The 23,237-nt window shown below is 49.2% G+C and overlaps 7 protein-coding genes and 1 non-coding gene across 8 annotated transcripts; 4 read left to right on the plus strand and 4 right to left on the minus strand.

The window, feature by feature from the left end:
* Positions 1-1,864: 1,864 nt before the first annotated feature.
* On the minus strand, positions 1,865-5,599 carry GGS25DRAFT_519766 (SAPS-domain-containing protein; the record flags this gene model as incomplete). The annotated part of the gene is made up of 4 exons (XM_049263769.1): positions 1,865-2,629; positions 2,740-3,411; positions 3,470-4,858; positions 4,931-5,599. 4 exons carry the CDS (start codon positions 5,597-5,599, stop codon positions 1,865-1,867), a joined length of 3,495 nt encoding a protein of 1,164 aa, XP_049119228.1.
* A 1,772-nt stretch (positions 5,600-7,371) lies between these two features.
* On the minus strand, positions 7,372-9,492 carry GGS25DRAFT_197101 (dynein regulator). Its single transcript, XM_049256764.1, has 3 exons — positions 9,090-9,492; positions 8,831-8,996; positions 7,372-8,743 (listed from the first exon to the last, which is right to left on the minus strand). Exons 1-3 carry the CDS (start codon positions 9,125-9,127, stop codon positions 7,556-7,558), a joined length of 1,392 nt encoding a protein of 463 aa, XP_049119229.1. The 5' UTR covers positions 9,128-9,492; the 3' UTR covers positions 7,372-7,555.
* Positions 9,493-11,682: 2,190 nt separating this feature from the next.
* Positions 11,683-14,426, plus strand: GGS25DRAFT_513539 (armadillo-type protein; the record flags this gene model as incomplete). The annotated part of the gene is made up of 2 exons (XM_049262893.1): positions 11,683-14,319; positions 14,400-14,426. 2 exons carry the CDS (start codon positions 11,683-11,685, stop codon positions 14,424-14,426), a joined length of 2,664 nt encoding a protein of 887 aa, XP_049119230.1.
* A 508-nt stretch (positions 14,427-14,934) lies between these two features.
* Positions 14,935-16,373, minus strand: GGS25DRAFT_197147 (NAD(P)-binding protein). The gene is made up of 2 exons (XM_049256765.1): positions 15,405-16,373; positions 14,935-15,311 (listed from the first exon to the last, which is right to left on the minus strand). The coding sequence occupies exons 1-2, from the start codon at positions 16,167-16,169 to the stop codon at positions 15,030-15,032; spliced, it is 1,047 nt and encodes a 348-aa protein (XP_049119231.1). The 5' UTR covers positions 16,170-16,373; the 3' UTR covers positions 14,935-15,029.
* An 806-nt stretch (positions 16,374-17,179) lies between these two features.
* GGS25DRAFT_530231 (MFS general substrate transporter) lies at positions 17,180-19,236 on the minus strand (the record flags this gene model as incomplete). The annotated part of the gene is made up of 5 exons (XM_049265362.1): positions 17,180-17,785; positions 17,922-18,012; positions 18,081-18,437; positions 18,529-18,708; positions 18,799-19,236. The coding sequence occupies 5 exons, from the start codon at positions 19,234-19,236 to the stop codon at positions 17,514-17,516; spliced, it is 1,338 nt and encodes a 445-aa protein (XP_049119232.1). The 3' UTR covers positions 17,180-17,513.
* Positions 17,225-17,314, plus strand: GGS25DRAFT_t17. Its single transcript has one exon. It is a non-coding gene; the product is annotated as a tRNA-Ile (tRNA).
* A 293-nt stretch (positions 19,237-19,529) lies between the features above and the next one.
* Positions 19,530-21,488, plus strand: GGS25DRAFT_197276 (Clavaminate synthase-like protein). Its single transcript, XM_049256766.1, has 4 exons — positions 19,530-20,245; positions 20,329-20,716; positions 20,787-20,828; positions 20,916-21,488. The coding sequence occupies exons 1-4, from the start codon at positions 19,823-19,825 to the stop codon at positions 21,230-21,232; spliced, it is 1,170 nt and encodes a 389-aa protein (XP_049119233.1). The 5' UTR covers positions 19,530-19,822; the 3' UTR covers positions 21,233-21,488.
* A 331-nt stretch (positions 21,489-21,819) lies between these two features.
* On the plus strand, positions 21,820-22,899 carry GGS25DRAFT_519772 (zinc-binding dehydrogenase; the record flags this gene model as incomplete). The annotated part of the gene is made up of 1 exon (XM_049263770.1): positions 21,820-22,899. The coding sequence occupies one exon, from the start codon at positions 21,820-21,822 to the stop codon at positions 22,897-22,899; it is 1,080 nt and encodes a 359-aa protein (XP_049119234.1).
* Between the last annotated feature and the right edge of the window lie 338 nt (positions 22,900-23,237).

The following is a 23,237-nucleotide window of genomic DNA, read 5'->3' on the forward strand; positions in this document are numbered from 1 at the left end:
TTTGTTACATATTCAATGTGATGGCTAATTGTGGTATGTTATGGACAATGTGATATGGATGATGGAAGTCCCGGGCCTAAGATAAAAGCAAGGGGGTGTTTATTATTGGGGCTGAGGCTGGCGCCATATTGAGAATGAGAGTATTTAGTAAGACTGTAAGAATCTCAGATAGAACCTTGAAAAAAGATGAGGAAACCCTAAAGTTAGTTACACATGTGCTATAAAAAGAAACAACTACTACTACTAATAACCTAACAGATAATTATAACCTTGTTAGGGCTAGTTGATTGAGGCGTGTTAGCTGATCGGCACTAGAATCAAAAAGGATCCGTTCCTATTTACATCATCGTCTATGCCGTCTCTTACCAAAGTTACCATAACCTTGCCTTACAAACTACAAATACCAATGTAGCACATAAAGGATAGAAACATTTGAAATAAAGAGTAACTAGTTACTAACTCGACATTTGGACTATATACATAGGTGCCTAGTTGACTACATATGTAAGCTTCGCTTCTTCGTCTCTTTACTTTATTTCTTTATTTCATTAATGTTCCTCAATTCCCTACTATGCACTTGCCCGCAATCTACTACCTTTCTTCCTCTGTGCCGCTGTATTTTATACGATCTATATAGGATCTATATCTATAATAACCACCTCCTACCTAGACTGGCTACTATCTTTGTAGGTCGCTATCTAAACCTAGCCATCTACCTATGTAAGTACATACTACTAAACAGAGTAGGCGTCATGGCTCATACGGCACAGCTTGGTATACTCCTAACCCAGGTAATTCTTGGCATGCCAAATTCGCAGCGTAAAAATATTATTCAAGTTGGATGCCCATGATATCTATAAGGTATCTTTTCTTGAACATCACAATCGAATCTACCATGTAGGTTGTGAACATGGACAGTCATGAGTATTACCAGTCACGAAGGAATGTCTACATTGCAATTGGTCTCTTAGATAGAGTGTGAAGCCGAATCTTGAAGATAAATCATACAGTTTGCCCCAAGATTACCGACAAGAACAACAACAACAACAACAACCATCGCAACCCCTCCAAAAAAATAGCTACACACTTACACAGTAGTAAATACAACAACTACCTAACCTACCAGACATGTGCCTACGTTAAGTATGCACGGTCACACTGTTTTGTCACCGAAGTGCCATGTGCAGGATTGGCTTGGATGGATCCTACAGGATCCCATATCCATCTCCAAGATTCGCTCAACGAGGGGACGCCTAGCACACAGTTTCGCGACATGTAACCCCGTCCCATCGTTCGGCCAAGAGGCAGCGGAATAACTTGCGTAACTCGTCATCCGGCTCCGAATCAATCACTTGGCCGAGGTGTTTAGGCACCATGTCTTTATTTACATTGGCATTTCATAAAGGGGGGGCTGCAAACTAGTCACACCCACCAGATACACAACTTGAAGTGCATTTGCCTACCTCCAGCTAAATACCTAAGCAGGCACAAAGTAGGTATTAATTACATTTGGTTTCACATTTTGGTAAAAGCTTAAAGGACTTTGTGAGTAACGGGACTTTGTCTTTTTCTCGTCGCGGGTCATCATTAATGTCCTACCATTCCAGAAGTACTGTACAGGTTGGAAAATCGTGAAACAAGAAAAACCTCATCCCCTAGAGCCAATATATAATACAAGCGTGGTCAATGTTTCCCCTTGTCGCATACCGTCAGTTTATGGGTAAGACAGGAAGTGGGCCACCATCATACCTACATTGTTAGCAGCCATTGCAAGAATGGCTGCAGGGTATCATCGATTTGAGCTTCGGCGAGTAACCTCGACAAAGTCATCATGCAGAACCCCAGTTGGTTCAGACGCGGGATCCTAGACAACCACCTCCTCATCGTCAGGGTCTTCAATACTCGTCCTTCGTGTTGCCTCGTGAGTGCTCTTGATCTTCTCGCCATCATCGCCCGTAATTTCTCCTGGAGTCTCGGTTTTATCCGCTTCACTGCTTTCCTTGGGCTTTTGTTTATCCTTCTCCTTGGATCCAAAGGGCCATAGGCTGGTGAAGGGCGAGGTTTTTTGGCTCTGAGAAGGTGGGTGAACTGGAAGAGGCTTGACGATCACTCCACCCTTCTCGTTGCCACCATCCTTATCAACCTCGGGCATTGCGAAATCCCCAAACTCTTCGTCCTCTTCGTCGTTACCAGCTTGCTCTTCTTTGTCCGAATCGGAGTCATCTCTACCATCCCCAAACCTTTCTTTGCCCCGTCGCAATGCACCTCGCCACCAGCTACCCCTAGATGGGCCCGCATTCCACGATTCCGCATTGGTATCGTTCTCGGGTAAGCCATCGTCACTATCCTCATCTACATCATCTTCGCCGTCGTCCTCGAAAGGATTTTGAAGAATGCTGTCACTTTCTCTACCCAACTTAGATTCATCCGACTCTTGGTTGTCTGCTTCGCCTGATTGCGACGAAGAAGCAGCGTTCTTTTGATGCATGGCAAGTCTTGCAGCGAGTTGTAATCGTGCCCGAGATGGAGGGATATTCAAAGGCGGCGGCGGTGGGGGCGGCGGCGGAACCGATGGAGGATCCATTGATGATGAAGAGGACACATTCAAGGGGTCGGTATAGGCGCGAAACTGCATACAAGTTAGCAAGCGTATATCGTGGGTGCGAAATATTCAAGAGAAATGCACAGGGGCAAGCCAAAGGGGATTCGAGTGAAGCCAAATTGCCTAGTATAGCTTACCTCATTATTGACATCTTCACTGTCATCTGCGTCATCTTCTTCTTCATCACTAGAACTGCCAAACCCGGATCCGGATAACAGACCAGAGCTTATGCTAAAGGGTCCAAGGCTGCTTCCACTACCATTGTCCTGCAGTTCTATACTACCAACGCCGCCAGTCAAGCCAGCTTCGGCAAGGGAGTTAGAGCCTCCACCCTGTGCACCACCGAGACCAAGACTTGATAAGCCCATGCCACCGAGGCCATTGCCGGCCATCTGCGCCCGGTTGCTCATAGCAACGTCGGGTCTGACACCGCCAAGGATGGCATTATCTCTCTCGCGCGTCTCGGCTAGAGCACCTTCCACATAATTGATCCAGTCCTGGCTCATAACTCGATCCAACACAAGTTCCGACAGAAGCTCCGGTGGGTGGCGTTCTGTAAACTTGACAACTTCTTCGGCAATGAGGGTGAGGTGGCCCATGTAGCCCATGCGGGTCTTGTTTCGAGCTTGTGATTGCTCGCTTAGTGACTGGCCATTTATTATGGCATTAGTTATATCCGCCGCTTCGAACAACGAAATGGCCAAGGTAGGATTGTAGCCGCGATCCATAGGTCCATTGAATACTTGCTGGACGATGTCGTAGACAACATTGTGGAGAAAGTTGTTCCAAGGATACGTAAAGAAGAATGACTATAGCAATGTAAGCTTCCCGTCCGATATTACTAAAAACACATGCGGATTTACTCACTAGTATCGTTGGCACAACTTGATGTTCCACAAATTGAATCTTGAGATAATCGCCGACAACAGGGTTGACTGGCTCAGTAGTGTCGGGTAAATGGGCACCTGCAGTAGGTACCTCACCTGGCTGGGTGACATCTGCGCCTGTAGGCTGCACTTCTGATGACCCGTGCAGCATCGTGCTAGGCTCGCCTTCGGAGGGGGCATCACTTACAGCAGACTTGTCGGCAGCAAGGATAGTGCTACCCTCCTCGGATTGAGAAAATGAGCTACTAGAGTCTCCTGCAATCAGTTGTGTTTCTTCAACGCCGGTTTCTTCCTCGTAGCTCGTTACATCCACCCGTGGCACATTTGTGGCCGGCTGTATGAGAATTGGCTCTAAGTTGCCCTCCTGAGCAGCACCATCCTCGTTTTGTACTGGCTGCTGCATAGCCGCTGGCTTCTTTGGCGAGAGGGGGGCAACGACAAGCTCGGGGTTCTCAAAATGCTGCTCATTGAGTTTGCCGTCGTAGACATTTAGCCTCGGAGAGCTGAGCGGCTCTTCTACAAAGTCGTCATCCTCTCTGTCGAGGAAGGACGAGATTGGGCCGCCAGGGATCTCTTCCTCAGCTTTGACGAATTCATGAGATGTGTCTTCAGTCATCTCGCCTAATGGTGTAACCTCCTCGAAGCCGTCGTCATCGGAAGCATTAGTAACCTCAAGACGGCGGCCATCGTCGGGAGAAGAATGCCGAACCCGCATCATCAGATCCTCTGAGGATTGCACCTCCTCGCCGCGGTTAGCGGAGAGTCGACCTTGGGTCCTCAGCTGTTGACGCTCTTGGTCTCGCAGAGCAATAATCTGTTCGGATCCCACCTCGTTCAACAACGCCATGTTGCTGCAATGTAAAAGTTCGGCCATGAGCTCGCAGGTTTTGAAGCGATCGAAGCCGAGGGGCTCAATGGTTTCTCCGAATGTAGAGTCCAGTCGCGACTTCTGGGCCGGGGCGTTCAGGATCAGAGACATAAAGTCAGGTACATGATCGGCAAAGAGCCGAAGCAGTGTGCCAAGATAAATGGGATCCCGGCTAGAAGGAGAAGCATTCGAATCAGTTCCAACATCCGGGTCATAATCGGAGTTGTTCTTTCGAATGACCTCAATGACAATTCCCACACCAACTGTCAGCGCATTTCCTCCGCCAAGCATATACTCAATGAGCTTCTGGATGCAAGGCCGGGAGACTAGTTGACGTGTGAGCTCGTTCGGACCAATACAGGCTTGCTCATTCTGTGTGGCATTAGCAGACACAGTAATAATAGCCTTGATGAAGTCGCCGGCAGATGTCTGCGTTGCGTAATTGTGTTCGGGTCCGAGGAACGAGAGCAATGTTGGCATAACATCCTTGGTATAAAGCCACTAGTATTAACAATGTTTGTGTTAGCATCTGCATTCCCATATGCTCATACACGTAGGATGAGGGAAACCTACCTCAACTACACCTTGACCGTGTTCAGTTCTTTCGAGGCTGATAATCTTAAGTAAGAGATCCATAATCATAGGACAATCAACATGGCGCAACATGTTGGGAATAGCGTCATCGAGAGATTTCAGCAGCGCCAGCATCTCCTCCGTCTTCTTATCGAAAAGAGTCTCGTTAACTTTCGTAAAGTAGCTGGCCTGCAAGGGATCCAAGGGGGACGTGAGCTTTAGGAATTTCCAGAAATTACGTAGAAGTTGCTGGCTTTCCATAAGGGCCTCGTAGATGGACCAATTGTCAGACGACAGGACCTCTGCTGCAACGTAGGCGTATCTGTTTCTCTTCTTTTCGACCTCATCCTCGTCAGCCCCATCGCTTGTAGTCCTCGATGATGCACGTGGGCGACCGAAAGATAATCCCCGAGACTTTCCTTTTTTCTCATCTTCGTTGACGTCCTCCTCAATATTCTCTACAGGTTCAAGCTTTGGTGTGACGACATATTCAAGAAGCTTTTCGAGAACCTTGGTTTCGCGCAAATACTCGATAAGCTTAGTGTTGTGTTGCTTTAGCTCCTGGTTTAGGTCATCCTCATCAAGAAGATCCTCAAGTTGAAAATCGGGTTTGTCGAGAATGGTATCGATGGTCGATATGTTGGCGTATCCGCCGAACCTCCAAAACATGTCGACTCGTGCTGTCTATCACGTCCTCTGTCAGTGCGCCGGGCTGGGCTGCACCGACACCAGACAGATAGGACTAGGGGCTCGGATAGTGATAGGATTGCAAATGTGAATGTGGATCAAAGATAGACGCAAGGCTTAAGATCCGTCAGATGAGAGCCTCAATTTGGCTGGTTCTATCTTTTTTAGGGTTGGGTTGGGATTGGGGGGGTAGCGCGGGGAAATAATTGATAAAAAGTGAAGGTGAAGATAGGTACATGTGTAATATCGTCACCAGCCTAGGTAGAATTCCCCCGTACCGTTAGTTAGGCAGGATTTTTGTGTGGTTATTATATTTCCCGGTTGGTGTCAGTCGGTCAGTCGTTATAAAACGGAATCGCCCGGTTTGTCTAGCGGGTTTCGCACTTCGGCCACGAGAGAAATGAACCCAAAGGCAATGAATGGTAAGGAGGGAAGAAGGACGAAATGCCGTGAATCTGCAAATAACAGCAGAATCAATATGATTAGGCAGCGACTGCGGCGACTGTAGCTGGTAGCGGTTAGAAGCTTAGTCGCCCAATGGGATAAGGTTATCCGGCCCTATCTCTTTTTCTTTAATACGTCGTGTCTCTCGTCTCGTTACTTCAAATGCCCTATGTCGCGCCGGGAGAGGAATCTAATGAATAACAAAAGATGATAAAAGAACTTGAAGAATGATGGTTGAGGGAGAGTGCTACGTAAGTAGTGGAGTCCTTGTGTAGAATTGTAGAATTGATAAGACGGAATGGAACATTGAAAGTTGACGGAAATAAAAGTACTATGTACCTATGTATTTGGCCCAGACTTTTTGAAGTTCCAACATTCAAGAACTTGAACATAGAACTTGAAGTTAACAGCTCTGAACCGCAAATGTTCAGGTTGACAAAAATGACGCGGGGGCAAGCAGCTGTTACTGGTACTTACTGACTGTATTGTACTAGGTACAATACTGTACTAACCTTAGGTACCTACATACAGTTCTTGGGGGCATCCTTTCAGGTGGCCCTTTGAAACGGAGATTTCAATTGCGGAGGGACGCGGGGCCTGCAAGTGATAGCACCATGGTAGCTATTGCCATAGGTGTTAGGTACTGGGTTACATGACGGTGGCCCAGGGCTTTGGCACGTGCATGCTATGTACAATCAATGCCTATTTTGTATTGTACATCATCAATTCTGCCTCTATTTGTCTATTTTCCTCTATTTTAACATTGAAAATATGTATACACGTTAGTTACGTACTATGTACGTATGTAGTAAATGCACGGATGAAAGGTGGCATAGTTCATTAATCCTTAATTCAGGTTACATGTGTTACTCGTCAAAGCTTCAATGTTGTCACCAGCTTATACGCATGCACGCATATAAATGCCTACCTCTTCCTTATAGCCTACTTCTTAGCTCAAGTCATCTGATCCTTTTTGGTATATGACAAGAAAAAAGATACGAATGCTTATAAAGGTAGACGTCGTCTAGCAAACATGCTAGATCATATATTAAGTCTTGTATGCAATGATAGGGTATCGTATTTTCTTCCATATCTAGGTGCTGTCGTCCATTGATCAGTCTGACCATCAATCATGCCAACACACCGAGAAGATGGCGCCAACTTTGGGATTTACAACGCCGCCAAATCTCATTTCCTCTTCTGTCTCATCAACTTTCATCCATCTCATCAACTCCCATCCCAAACCCTCCAAAGATACTCGGCGTGAGGGCCTGTCTCTAAGGGACTTCTTCGTGCCATATTAAAGAGTAGCGTTATTTGAAGCTATTCCATAGCGACAACACTTTCAAGCTTGTACGAGAATATATGGCGAAGACATGACTGTCCAAGCTGTGGAAGCATGTAAGGGTTTGAGGGAGGCACCAAGTCGCAAAGTGACACCGGAACCAACGCATCTTTCCAAGCCTTGTCGTGTGGGTACCGCGTTTGTGATTTTCAGTTGGCAAAGATCCTCACATTCAAGTCCACACTCCCTGTCGCAATAACACATCTGACCTGCACGTCCGCCGTGGCAGTTTTGGCGGGACCATTCACCAGGCTGCCATTCTGTCCTTCGGCCGATCCGTTGGTTGCTGGTTCGCGTATAATACCTGGTGCCCACCTCAAACAAGATACAAAATGGCCATGGGCGTCTACAAGTGTCTTCACACATTTGCCTTCTTGCGTCAGATCCCAACATCGTAGGGTCTTGTCATCGGCCACACTCAACAAGTATTTTCCTCCAGGGTGGAAGACCAATGCCCTTACCCAGTTATCATGCCCAACCAGAGTCTTGATGCAGTTACCTCTTGCATCCCAAATACGTATTGACTTGTCTCGAGATCCTGTTGCCATGAATTCTACTGTACTCGTCGCTGGTGGAGGCTTCTTCAGCCCGGCAAATTGAGCAAGGTATTTGTATGCGGAGGGGGGTGCCAGAGTGCAACATTCAAGGGTGTGCTCGTGGCCAACCAATGTCAGCTTGCTTTCAGGAGTTGCCAATGAGATATCCCACAGTCGAGCAGTCTGATCATTCCCACAGGATAGGAGATAGTGGCCATCTGGCGATGGGCAAACATCTCTCACCCAATCCGCGTGTCCTCGTATCGTCTTGACGCAGTAGCCTGTCGATACGTCCCATATACGTAACGTCTTATCCCTCGAGGCAGAAACGAGCAAGTTACTGGAGCTAGGTGCGCCTGCAGCGCCTGATGGGATGAAGCGAACTGCACTAACGCTATGGTCATGTCCAGGTAAAGTTCTGATGTTCTTGTAGTCGTCGGAAGGGTCCCATAACTTGATAGTCAAGTCGCTTGAACAAGAAGCCAGCAAGGTTCCTCCTCTCGGACCTCCAAAGTCAATATCCAGCACTGCTTTTGTGTGTCCCTTTATTGTTCGCTCTAGCTCTCCCAACTCCCAGTCCCAAATCTTGATGGTATAATCTTCGGAGCCGGATGCCAGAGAAGAGAAGACAGGGTGGAAAGCAACGCAGGTAATAGGTTCTCGATGGGATTGCAAAGTATGGCGTGCCGGGGATCGTGGAAGCCAACTGGTAGGGTCCTGGTTTCGCTTGGAGAGGGAGGTAGGTGTCGCATTATCTAGCTCGGATTGCATAGCCGCGGTTTTTGACTCTAAGTCCATGATCTAAATATTGGTGCAGCGCATGTCAGTGCAAGTCTCGACTCGATATCCCACACACGTCGAGATATTTTGCTAGATATTTTGCCATACCTTCTTCTGGAGGCGAACAACGCTAGTCCATTTCTTTTCTAAAAGGCCTTCATATTTCTTAGCTGTGGTAGCATCAAAGGTGTCGCCCAGGTTCAACTCTTCTCGCAAAGCAGCAGCTGTGTTTGGAAGATTGTTTGACGATAGGTACGCAATAATTGCCTTGTGACTTGCATACGAGTCAGCGAAAAGCTTCCGGTAAGCCATTGCAGTCTATATGGACATGCAATGACAAACGAGAGCGAGAGGGGGAAATACATACAGCTCTTCGGCTTGTCGTGCAGTCAAGAGTTGGGTCATTTTATCCGGCTTACACCTTGAAGGCGCTCATGGGACCCGACGATGCTCGAAATGAATTCACAATGCCGATAACAGACTGCGGCAACTGATATAACAATAGAAGCTATAAACGGGCAACAACAAAAAGAAGTCACTCTGACACAAGAACTGTTTGGGAAGGGCCACAAAGACGTAGGCAACGATGGCGCACCACGAATAGTCTCTGCCAGGGATGGGATGTCGGATAAGTCGCAAGCTAGGACGGAGCGAAAGCGGGAAAGGCGTCAAGACTGAATGAAGTGGATGAACCAGTGTACTCGCAGCCCCGTATAAGGCGTACCAATGGGAAACCCAAGCAGAAAAACCGATGTGGGTAACGAGGCACGAAGAGCGCAGAGGTAGATAGGGTTGTATAATACGTATAGTGTCCAGGTATTGGTTCAACGGGGGTCCAGGTGGATAGGTTAGGTAGGTTTGCAAGTCGGTGGCAGCTTTGATTGTTTAGCGGGGGTGGTAAACCAAAGGCTGACCTTTTTGAATTTGTTCTTTTCGCTTTTCGTATGTAATTGGGAATTGGGCTGCGCCAAAGAGATTGAAGCTGTCACTTGAGAACACCAGGACGTAAAGGAAGGATTACAATCTTAAGTCAAGCAAATGCGAACCCATACAATGATGTAAAAGGACGCCAAGTTTCCTAGGACGGTCGGAGTTTATGTACTTAAGGATGGAGGTGGTCGATTTTGTTCGTCGACTCAGGAAAAAAAAAGTGAGTAACTATTAGAAAACAGTTCGAGACGTTTCTTGATGTGTTCCGATGATGCAGCGACATGGGTTACACAACAACGACACCTTGAAGACATGTGAAGCCACATGGCTTTGATGGGGAAAATTAGGTACATGGTACATAATGCCCACCTTGATAGAAGCAGCAAGCCACACCCTAGGTTGGGATCCATTGAAAATCATGGACGTGCACTAGTTAGTTACTAGAGCTCGAGCCTGAGATATCTTAAGGTACTTGGCATTTTACACGTTGACACCTGAAAGCTTCCAGTTTACAGTCATATTGAGAACGTTAAATATGTAACTACATATATGCGCACACATGTATACCTAGTACAAAGTAACTATGTTACTAACTACCTAGTATGCATGTCCTTTAATTCACACAGAGCACCAAGGCTTATTTATATATATACATATATTTCACACCGTAGTTACCATATGTCGGTATGATAGTAACATTGAAGTTATACACTGCATAAGTAATTAGAACATACATGTCTATAACGGATGATAAATTGCGGTGTACCTTGCAGCTGTTTCCAGATGTACTCCCCACCGTCGATGTATGTAACCTCCATGTACTTATTTGTGGATTTTGGAGGGGAAAAGGTACGTATAAATACCGTTGCCCTGATGGCAACCCTATTAACCAATAAAGTTTCTGGATGAGCTCGGATCAGGCTTAGTCTTTCCGTATTTACCCTCTTTTCAACCAATAAGCGATCAGGGACACACCTTATACGTAGCGAATGGTATGTAAATACTACTCATGTAGTACAACAAATAGTACCTAGTCGATACTTAGATAGTAAAATTGAATGATTGAAGTTGGGAAACTTTCATCTCTTGGTCGTCATCGTCAACTCAACTTCCTCGATACTTGCAAATATTAATAACTTCGCTACTCCCTCATGAAACCCACCCCTTCGATATAATATCCCGACATTTCAACTAACTAACTATATCCTCCCAAATCAAATCAAACCAACCTTGGAAATCAAACTCGCGACAGAGCAAGGGCTACCCTCAACGATAAATAGTATCAGTGCACAAAATTCCCGCGACGCAATTCATCGAACGACAAGAGACACTTCTTAACGGTCTTTTTTCGAAACCCCCCGCAAATTCAATCATTTTAAAGTCTTCGAGGTTTCCACATCCACATTCAGCGGTGGGAAACCGTAAACACAAAGGGATAAAGCAAGGCTGTTCTTAAGCTTCTTCCCATGAAAGCAATGTACGTATGTTCTGTGTGTCCGCTTACCTATTTTCGCGAACATCACCTAGTCGCTCTTTTACCCTTTACCTTCAACTTATACAATACTCTTTCTTGTCTCTCGCTATTCACTTATAGTGCTACACTCATTATTAATTCATCCATTCATTCTTGCTGTTCTACCATTCCGACGCTCCTTTATCGATGCCTATACGGAAACAAGCAAGCAGCCTTGCATATATATCCAAGTGGGACATAACAACGGCCAACTTGTCTCTATTCCCCATTTACTTCTTTCGTTGCAAGGGGACGAGGCACGAAACACAATAGACGGACATCTTTAATTTTCCCAGCCTTCCATTCCCAACTTTTTATTTCCCCCATGCTTCTCTTCTAGTCTCTTCCCAACCTGCACAACATGCGCATTCCTTTCCGTCTGCCCAAGAAGCCTATCCTGCCAAGACTAATAAGAAGAGCAGCATCGGCTTTTTCATATAGTCGCGTCCGAAAGAGATCTGTACCGCTCGACCCTGATCACAATCGTCGCACCGCTTCCACACTTATAACTGCCAATATGGCGGACGGAGAGCCCGACTACAGCTCCCTGCCCCTAACGGAGAGATGGGTACACAAAGTATGGAAAGTTCGCAAGCAGGCATACGAAGAGGGAGCCAAACAATTCGAGGCCACTCCTGACGAATATGATCCCGCTTTTAAACCTTTCAATCAAGAGCCTAGTTTGTGGAAAGGAGCCGTTGCAGATTCAAACGTTGCCGCTCAATCCGATGGCATTGCGGCCTTCTGTGCGTTTCTCAAGTTCGGTGGCAAGGAATGCTGCGTACGTTCGCGTGGTCAAGTCGTTGGTCCCATTGTGGAAAAGGGGCTTGTGTCTACGAGGCCTGCTACTAAGACATCTTCCATTGAGGCCCTGCTATTGCTTATCGAGATCGATGCCGCTGGCCCAATAATTGAGGATATACTACCAGCTATATCTGCCAAGCAGCCCAAGGTCATTGCTGCCGCACTCGCGGCGCTCACGACTATTTACCACAACTACGGCTGCAAAATAGTAGATCCAAAACCGGTTCTAAAGATTCTCCCTAAAGCATTTGGACATGCGGACAAGAACGTACGCGCTGAGGCAACCAATCTAGCCGTTGAGTTCTACCGATGGCTCAGAGATGCTATGAAACCCATGTTCTGGGGCGACCTAAAATCGACACAGCAGTCCGATCTGGAAGCTCAGTTCGAAAAGATCAAAGCAGAACCACCAGCAAAACAGGAACGGCTACTGCGGTCCCAAAAGGAAGCCATGGAGCGCGCGCCGCAACCTGGAGCTGAAGGGGACATGGACGATGACGACGGTGCCGACGAACCAGCCGAAGTGGATGCATTTGATCTTGCAGAGCCTCAGGATGTCATATCAAAGGTTTCGGGTACTTTCCACGACAACATCGCCTCGTCAAAATGGAAGGAGCGCAAAGAGGCCCTCGAAGCTCTCTATGCTGTGCTCAATGTACCAAGAATCAAGGACGGTGACTTTGCCGAGATCAACCGTGCCTTGGCGAAGTGCATGAAAGACGCAAATATTGCTGTCGTCACCCAAGCGGCCCAGTGCATCGAAGTGCTTGCACAGGGGCTCCGGAGAAGCTACGGAAAGTATCGATCGATCGTCATGGCGCCAATCATGGAACGGCTGAAGGAGAAGAAGCAGTCCGTTTCCGATGCGCTCGGTGCTGCCTTGGATCAAGTCTTCTCAGCCACCAATCTAACAGACTGTCTTGAGGACATCTTCTCATTCCTCGGTCACAAAAACCCGCAGATCAAAGAAGGAACCATGAAATTCCTCGTCCGTTGTCTCAGGACAACCCGCGAACCCCCAAATAAGCAAGAGACGACCAGCATCGTAGAGGCAGCCAAAAAACTACTTTCCGAATCCAGCGAGGGCTTGAGATCTGGTGGTGCCGAGGTTCTCGGAACCGTCATGAAAATTCTTGGAGAGCGTGCCATGACACCATTTCTCGAAGGTCTGGATGAGATTCGAAAGACTAAAATCAAGGAATACTTTGACAAGGCTGAAGTAAAAGCCAAGAGTAAGCCAAAGCCGAAGCCTGCCCCTGCTCCTGCGGCACGAGGTCCACCAAAAAAGATCGTAGGCGGCGCAAAGAAGGCCCCTGCCAAGAAAGCTGCGCCGGCTGCTGCACCTCCCCAGCCTGTATCAGAGCCCGCTCCTGCGCCTCAGCCGGCATCCCGACCCGGTGCAGGTACCAAGCTAGGCGTTCCCAAGGCTTCCGGGTTGTCCGGACTAAAGGCACCACAAAGACGCATCGGCGCCCCTGGTATTGCCTCCCCCAGAAAAGCACCACCACCTCCAGTAGAAGACGAAGAGCCCTTTGAAGCATCTCCTCCGCCAAAGCCCCGGATAGGGCTCGGCCGAGGTGGCCTCGCTGGCCGATCATTAGCCAAGCCATCCGCTGCCTCAACAACATCCTCCGCGCCCTCCCCACCGCCGTCAAGTGGGCTCACAGCCATAGAGCGCGCTGAACTCGAAGAATTGCGTAGTGCAAATGAGCAACTCACGAAGCAAGTAGACGAGATGCGTCATGAACGAAATAAGCTTTTGTCAGAAGTACAAGAACTAAAGAATCACAACGCCGGGCTTATCGAAGATCACACCAGAGATGTACTTAGCATCAAAGCGAAGGAGACACAATTAGTCAGAGCGAGAAGTGATGCCGAAGCGACCGAACAAACGAATGAGAGGCTACGGCGGGAACTTGAACGCCTTAAGCGCGCACTCAGTAGGGCCGAGGGCTTGGGTGCACCTGGGGGTATTGGAAGTCCGGGTGTGACGAGCCCTACACCCGACGAAATGGGCATATACCGTGACAGCGCAAACTATTCCAGTGCCCGATCAAATAGAATGAGTTTCGCCAGCACACTTTCAGAAGAGAAGGAAAATGGCGACGTACCTCACAACTACCCGAGGAGCAAACTAAGTCCAGACCTAAGATATGGCAGTGGGTCAAGCGGGAGGGGAAGTCCTGCCCGTGGCTTCAGGAGTACAGCGGTAGACGAAGGGGCCGGGCATCATGGCACCGGATCTGCCACAAGTTCCACGGTGGGCGGACCTACTAGCAACGGCGTAGAGAGCTGGAAGAGAGCCGCTGAGGTTACAAGTCAACTCAAAGCCAGGATAGAGCAAATGAAGGTAAGATTAGATATTTCCTTCCCCTTCCCATAATTTGAGAGGGTGGTTTTTTTTTTTTTCATGAAAACTAACAGCTGCAGGCTAAACAAGGGTTTAACCGGCCATGAACCAAGGCCAATTGCTCATCATAAGACTTGTCATCATCAGGAAACGGCGTTGCTAGGATTATCAATGTCCAAAGGAGGGATCAGGGGTTGCGTCTACTTGATTCGGGTGCATTTTCCTGGCGTTGGATTACATCCATGGATACCCCCCGTCTATTTGCATCCGCTACCGAAGCGTTCGGAAATGTCTTGATCATTATATTTAGACTTAATTGCCCCTTCACTACAATAATCACATGTGTATAGGTAGTAACTTTGGGCAAAAAGATGAGAAAGTCTTGTCTTGACAGTGTTTGGGTTTTAATACAGGATGAGGTGAAGTCTTGTTGACACCCAATCAGCAAAACATCCGCACACGTTATAGGGTATATGATGAATATTGTGTGATACAAAAAAAAGGCTAGATCTCCTCTCATAATAACCTCAATGCTACCAGCAACGCCCAGTAATTTTACCGGCCTATTCTCTATCTTCCCGCCATTCTAGTCAGTCCAGTAAAAATATATAGATAAACATGCTATCATATCGGAGTAATGAGTAACTCGATGCCAAATTTCATCACAAAATTCGTCCCTGAGATTTTTTGATTTTCTAATTTTATTTTTTTCAGTCTTTAATCTTCAGGAGCGCCTTGCCAAAGTTCTCTCCCTTGAACATGGCGACGAAGCCTTCGGCGGCCTTCTCGATGCCCTGCGTAATGTCCAGCTTGGCGGCGAACTCTCCGTCGGCGATCCACTTCTGCACTTTCTGCTGGTGCTCGGCGAAGTAGGCGGGGCCGAAGGCGGGCTGGCCGACGATGAAGCCTTGCATCAGGATCATCTTGGTGACGATGCTGACGAGGCCTTTGACGCCGTAGCGCTGCTCGAGGGGCTGGTTGTAGCCGGATATCTGTGGTCGATGCCGTGTTAGTATCGAAATGATCAAAGCAGGGAATCGGGGTTGGGTTGGGGGGGTGGGGGGGGGGTTGGGGTGGAAGCGTACCATTCCACACGCCGCAATACGCCCGTGCGGGTTCATGTTCGCGATCGCCGCCTCGAGCTGCTCGCCGCCCACGTTCTCGAAGTAGATATCGATGCCGTTCGGCGCGAGGCGCGGCAGCGCGTCGAACACGCTCTCCTTCTTGTAGTTGAAGCCGCCGTCGAAGCCGAGCTCGCGGGTGATGTACTCGAGCTTCTCGTCGGACCCCACGGACCCGATGACGCGCAAGCCCTCGTTCTTCGCGACCAGTCCCACCACCTGCCCGACGGCGCCCGCGGCGGAGCTCACGAAGATGGTCTCGCCCTTCTGCGGCTTGCCGATCTTGTGGAGGCCGGAGTACGCGGTTAGGCCCGGCATGCCGAGGGGGCCCAGGAACATGCCGAGGTCGAGGTTGTGCGGGTTGCTGATCTTGCGCGCGGAGACGGCGGAGGGGTCCGGCACGACGGCGTACTCTGCGATGGGGAGGGCGGCGAACAGGATGTCGCCTTGCTGGAAAGAGGGGGTGTTGGACTTGAGCACGCGCGAGACGGTGCCGTTGGTGAAGGGGTCGTCGATGTTGAGGCCGGGGGTGTACGACTTGACGGATGGGTCGCGCATCTTGTTCCGCAGGTAGGGGTCGAAGGAGGCGTAGAGGATCTCGACGAGGAGGCCGCCTGGGGGAGCGTCGGCTTCGAGGTCGAGGGGGCGGTCCTCGACGGCGAGGTGCTCGCCCGGCACGGGGAGGCCGGTGGGGACTTTTTTGAAGACGAGAGTTCTGTTGCGCGCCATTGTGGAAGTGGTCTTGGGGGTGAGTGAGGTGAGGTACTTTGACTGTGATAGGGATGTTATATACAGAAAAGATGGTCTGATTATTATACCGAGCTTTGAGATAGTGAATCAGTCCAAGCTCGACCTACCTACATGTCCTTCGCTCTCCTCTTATATATTACATTTTTATTCCATATAGGTACCCGCAGTAACAGTAGTACCCAGTATAGAGTATTTTCATATAAACAAGTATCCAGTAATCAATGACGCTACTCCAATGACGCTACCATACGTCAAGCACGATGGCCCGAGTTAATGCCACCTTACGCCAGCTCAACTGATGAACTCTACCACCACTTACCTTGACATGCCTCGGCATGGACTACCTAGTAGTCTCCGTCTATACCCTTTCGGTTCTTGCGTCCGCACCTAGGTCAGTTTCATGGCAAAATACCGTTTATGTATTATGTATTTGGGTGGGATGGCTCGATGTGTTGATTTATAATCCAAATGGTTCCCATGTTCCGTTTTTTTTGGTCTTTCTATACGCTTTCTATTTTTTTCTCTTCCCCCCTTTTTTTTATTGAGTATATAATTTTTTATTCTTTTCGCCTTCAGCATCATGGCACTATCGCTGCGCTAATTATGCACAAGTAGGAAGGGTCCAGGGGCAAAGCACCGAGGTGAGATGTGTGAGCGCTGTCTATTATGCATTGGTACACTTAACTACCTAGCCAAAAACCTGATTCGGGTATTTTCGAGTATTGCTACTGGAATATTCGAGACTTTGAGACTTTGAGAGTTTGAGTTATTTGGCCGAGGTCAAATGTACTGCGTATTAACTAGCTTCTTTACGTTTAAAGTCATAAAATGCAGTTATCGTATATAAATGTCTCGGAATGCTGAATAAAAATGACCAAATTTTTTGAAACTAAAAACTAACTTTTCCATGCAAAGAAAAACGCACGAAAGGATTTTTTTTAGGTGATTACGATAGCAGATAAGTACCATATAAAGTGAAAAAGCAATCAGCCGATAATTATCCAATTTCTTCTTTGAAGAGGAAGAAATTCACCGGTCCTGTGGTGCAGTGGTTAGCATGGTGCTCTTATACAATCTTGTAGTGAGATATGCATAGGTCGTGGGTTCAATCCCCACCAGGACCAGGTATTTTTTAATATCCATTCGCATTTAATGATGAGATGTGGATGTTAATTGTGCCTCTTTTTTTCTTTTTCTTTTTCTTTTACATCTTTCGGTTTTAATTCTTCATTCTACGAGTTGTCTATCATTTCTTCATACATGATGTACAGATAATTGCATCAAAATAGGGACTTCTACTACCTCTGCTCCACTCTCATCCTCTCATCCTCTCATCCTCTCATCCTTTCGCTTGACCAATATCCACGATGTGAGAATGGATACAATCGCCGTGCTTAGAAATGCAAGGCAGATACCATACGACACGTAGTAGGTTGGACCAAATACTGTACTGAAGACATGAGGACCAGCTATTCCACTAAACTGCGCCATCGCATTTGTCCAACCGATACCAAGTCCTGAAGCAACTGTCCCCTCCAGTGCGCGAATCCGTTCTGGCCATATCGTTGGATACGCGGAGCCCGCGCATGACACGGCTATTATTAAAAAGATGTACCTCACCACTACATTGTGAACGGTATATAAGATTATATAGCAAACAATAATCGTGGACTCGACTTCGAAATGGTCAGCCACATAGCAAACTTCTAACGTCTCGAGGTCAATACTCACTAGCTACAGCCGTCGTCCAAGGTCGAATGGTCTTTTTATGTAAAAAGTGACCCAAGACATTCAGAAAGAGGAACGCACAGACGTAAGGAGGCTATCACATCATGATTAGCTATGACTTCAAGTGCCACTGAATAATAAACTTCGAGTAAGGCATCTTACAATGTTCATCAACTGCGAGTTGGAGGTAGTCGTGAAGCCCAGCTCATAAATGACCGTCGGCAACGCGGTGCCGATGCCGAAGCCACCAATCCCATGGCAGATCCAGTACGCCGAAAACGTGTAGAAAGTCGGATCCCTGCCCAGCTTCTTCAGCGACTCGAAATCCCAGTGCCCTTTCTTGCCCGTCGGCGCAGTATCTCCCAGCCGGCCCTGGAGAAATGCTCGCTCGTCGTCCGTGAGCATCCGCGCGGTCTCGGGGTAGTCTGGCAGCCAGAATGCCACCACTGATAATAGGATGGCAGGGAGTCCTTCGAGGAGGAAAAGCCACCTCCAGCCGGCGAGACCTCCTAGCCCGTCCTAAAGATTTTCTCACGTTACTCATTAAATTCATGCACCAAAGCCAGCTTGTTGAAAACTAAAGACAGTGTTTCGAGAGAGACACACATACCATGAAACCAATGGCATAAGCCAGCAGACCACTCACGGCCGGAGAAAGCTGTCCTACCGAGTAAAATATGGCAATCCGCTGCGGGATCTCGCTAGGCTTGTACCAAAAAGCCATGTGGTAGAGCACAGCGGGGAAAAAGCCTGCCTCTGCAAGCCCGATGGCGAATCGAACGCACATCATCTACATATCACTCTCATCCAGTCAGTGACCGATATATCTTACAACAAACAATACATGAATTCTAGGGGGAAGGAGGAGAAAGCTACTCACGCCCCCGAAATCCTGCGCCGCCGCCGACGAGCAGGCGCAGACGCCCCAGCCAAGAATAAGCACGAACATCCAGCGCGAGGGGGAGAACACCTTCATGGCGAGGGTATTGGTCGGCTCGAAGACCATGTAGCTGTAGGAGAAGATGGAGAGGGACCAGGCCCACTGCGAGGGGGTCAGCCCCAGCTGCTTCTTGATCCCCGTTCCGTTCTCGAGGTTGATGATGGCCGCGTTGGAGTAGTTGGCCGAGTCGATCACCCGGAACACGTACACGAGCGAGTAGAAGCCTACGAGCCAGCGGTCGATCTTGCGCATCACGGTGCGCTCGAGTTTAGGCTTGGACTTGGCATGGTGGCGGGAACAGTCAGCCGCGAGCTCGATGTCGTCGCTGCGGTCTGAGAGCGATGCATCGTTGATTGTGAGAATGGCTTTGGTTGCCATTGCTAACGATGTATCAAAATTTATTTCCTGTCTAGGTACCTAGATATTCTATAACCATCAAGGCAGTGTTCTTGAGTGTCACAATTATACTAACTACCCACCGCTAACTATTATCAATAATCAACATTCAGCTACCTCCACAACTACTGAGACAATTCCGTGGCTTTTTCGGTATAACTCCATGCGTTCGTCATATACCTCAATGCTATTACATACATACTTACCTAGGTAGTAATACTAGAGTTACAGCACGCCTGCGATGAGGTCAACAGGAACACCAAGCACGCAACAGCTCTCCCCGCTCCTGATGGCTTCGACATACCACCCAATGAGCTCGCACTCTCCCAGTCTATACTTCTTCTTACAGACGATAAGGTTGGATTCGATGTAACATTAGGAGAAATGGCGATGTTATTTCCCAGTAGGTATTACAGGCGGGTATAAGACTGTTTGCCACCCACGGGTTGACTGCTCCAAGGGTTGGTTTCTACTAGGTTAGATAACTATAGATAACTACTCCTTAAATGAGTAGAACAAGAAAAGAACATTCTCAAGCCAAAGTAAAGTCTATTAAAACAAAACAAAGATGGCGCCCATCGCTCTCGAAACACCCCAAGCCCCTCCTCCCCAGTCCCAGCTGCATCCAGCCGCCGGGAAAGCCATCCCCCCCATAAAGCCCTGGACACGGCCTCCCCAAACAACCTCAGACCTCGACTGGGCCGAGCTTCCCAAGATCGACTTATCCCTCTTCGACTCGCCGGGCGGCAAGCGGGCGCTGGCGGACCAGCTGTACGACGCCGTGACGCGCGTCGGGTTCTGGTCGGTGGTCAACACCGGGATCGACGACGCGCGCGTGCTGCGGCAGTTCAGCATCGGCGACGCGTTTTTCCGGGAGCCGCTGGAGGAGAAGCGCAGGTTCCCGTGCAATTTCGCCGAGGGGGAGTACTTTGGGTACAGGGAGAACTCGAGGTGGGTGGGGGATACGGGGGTGAAGGAGAATGTTGAGATGGTGAGAAAAAACATATCTAGATACCTCCTACCTCAGCCCCGTGTTTCTAGCGCGATGCTTATTTATTTCATGTATTACGATAGTTGAACATCCCCAAAGCGACCCCCGCTTACGCATCCGTCGGCAAGCACCGGCTCGTCTCTCAGAACTGGGACGAGATCGCCTCTTTCCACCGGGACCTGTGGTCGCAGGTGATCCGGAAGCTGTTCGTGCTGATCTCCATCATCCTCGAGCTGCCGGAGGACTACCTCGCGGACGCGCACGCCTACGACGAGGACTCCGACGACCACCTGCGCTACATGCTGTACAACGTGCGGACGCCGGCGGAGTGGGCGAAGGCGCAGGCGTATTCGAAGGGGGGCCACACAGATTTTGGGAGCTTGACGTTGTTGTTCTCGCAGCATGTGGCGGGCTTGCAGATACGCACGCCGGAGGGCGAGTGGAAGTATGTGAGGCCGGTGGAGGGTGGGAGTAAGTACCTATACCTAACCCATCTATCTCCTACGAACGGTTATAGTTGACTGAGGGGCGTGATTCGTAGTCACTTGCAACGCGGCGGACACCTTGTCGTTTCTTACCAACGGTATGTCCCCCCCCTCTCTTCTTAACATAGTTAATGAGGTCAGGTACTTCTCAAGTGACATATTCAACTTACACTAACAAACCCAAGGCTTCATAAAATCCACCATCCACCGCGTCGTAACCCCTCCCGCAGACCAGCTCTCCATCCCGCGCCTCGGCCTCCTCTACTTCAGCCGACCCGGTGCCCACACGCTGATGAAAACCGTCCCCTCGCCTCTGCTCGAGCGCCTCGGCCTCCTCCCCCAGAAAGATAGGGGCAGTGCGGACGATGACGCGCCAGTGGTCACCGGGACCGAGTATGTCCGCGCGCGGGTCAAAGATGTGCACTACAAAACGGTGCTAGAGCGGCGCGAGGGCACATCGTTCGAGTTCAAGGGTCTCAAGGTGCAGAACCATTACGCGTGAGTGAGTGAGTGATTGGACTGGGCAAGACGTTAGTTAGGTACATATGTATAAGTGCCTAGGTGGGTATGTATACTTTGCAACGCGGTAAACCTACCAATTCATTAATAATGCCTATCTATACCTATAACCTATCCAAGTATAGGCTCCAGGCCAGTTTTTCTTTGTCTAAACACATGTCGTGTGAATGATAACCCTCATCTTGGTGATGATCTGGGAGAATCTTACTAATGAGTTTATTACCCCATGGGGAAACATTTAAACCAAAAAAAAAATCGGGTTTACTAAAGGTCGAAGACGCTTGTATTACAAATACTACCATAACTAACAACATACCATACTACCATAATACTCATACTGACCCACCCAAGCACAGCTATGTATAAATACCAATAACCTAATTACCTACTCAGGTGCTTACTTTATTCATTGCCTAATACCTTTCTATGTTTCGTCCATACCATCTAAAGGGGTGGAACACTATATCTCGTAAAATCTACACCACCACCACCACCACCACTCCTTGCCTTTCCCTGTCCAAGACCTTCTATTCTATAAAATCCTCAGCACCTACACCGACCCCATACAAAATGAAAGCCCTAGTAACCCTCCCCGAGCACACGGCAAGCGTCCAGGACCTCCCCACCCCCCAACCCACCTCCTCCGACGAGATCCTCGTGCGCGTGCACTACGCCGCGCAGAACCCCACCGACTGGAAGTCGATGCGCAACGCGCCCGCAGGACGGATCGTCGGGTGCGACTTCGCCGGCACCGTGGAAAAAGCCTCCCCCTCTTCCTCCTCCTCCTCCTGGCAACCCGGCCAGCGCGTCGCCGGCTGGGTCCACGGACTAAGCGGCGACCCTATCCGCGGCGCCTTCGCGGAGTACCTCGTCACGGAGGCGAGCCTCGTGTACGGGATCCCGGACTCCGTCTCGTACGCGGACGCGGCCGTGGTCCCGCTGGCCTTCGCGACAGCCGTGCAGGCGCTGTTCTCGCGGCTGCGGCTGCCGGAGCCCCTACCAGGTAGCCAGCTGGCGAAGCAGAAGGGGGACAACCCCATCTATTTCCTGGTCTCGGGGGGCACGACGAGCGTGGGCGGCTACGCGATCCAGCTCGCCAAGCTCTCGGGCGCGACCGTAATCGCGACGGGCTCGCCGCGGAACCACGCGTACCTGAAGTCTCTCGGCGCCGATTTCACGGTCGACTACAAGGACGCGCATTGGCCGGAGCAGGTGCGGGAGCTGACGCACGACAGTCTCGGACTAGCTCTCGACTGCATCTCCGAGAACGGGACCGTGGAAGCCGTGGTCGACGCGCTATCCACGAGCAAAGGGGGCCACGCCGTGACGCTGCTGGCGGTGAAGGAGCTGCGAGAGAAGATCAAAGCCGAGAAGCCGAAGGTGAAGCTGGAGAGCACGATCGCGTACACGGTGTTCGGGCGCCCGATAGACTATGGCGACTTTGATAACTGGGGAGGCCCGACTCCGAGTGACAAGGCCTTTTGGGAGAAGTATCTGGCCATTTTGCCCGAACTGCTGTCCAGTGGCACGATCAAGCCAAATAGGGTTAGAGAGTTTGGGACCATTGAAGATATCCTGACTGGGTTTAAAGAGCAGGAGGCGGGCAGGGTCAACGCCGAGAAGTTGGTCTATAAGATTATTACCCAGTAAGCTACCTTAGTAGGTAGCTTACTTCTTACCGTTTTAACTTATAAGTCTCTCAATATATCAATATAGCTCAAGGTGTTCAGTATGTGTGCGATTTGGCTAAAACAAGTCTATCGGTGACAATGAGTCTCTGCTTATTTTTAACATTGAATAGCACCCACCATGGCGTGGCAGGCTGGAAAAGGCCCCTTGACACACCTTCTAAGGGGTGGTAGGTATGGTAGGTATATAAACTGCAAATTCAAGGCACCGATTCCCTAGGAATTGTCTGTCCAGCACTTCGGGCTCTTCACGTCGAGGACGCCGCCGAGGTTAAGCGGCCGGGTATACAAGGACTTGGG

The sequence above is a fragment of the Hypoxylon fragiforme genome (genome assembly GCF_022984875.1).
Source record: "Hypoxylon fragiforme strain CBS 206.31 chromosome Unknown GGS25scaffold_3, whole genome shotgun sequence".
In the NCBI taxonomy this organism is placed as follows: Eukaryota; Fungi; Ascomycota; class Sordariomycetes; order Xylariales; family Hypoxylaceae; genus Hypoxylon; species Hypoxylon fragiforme.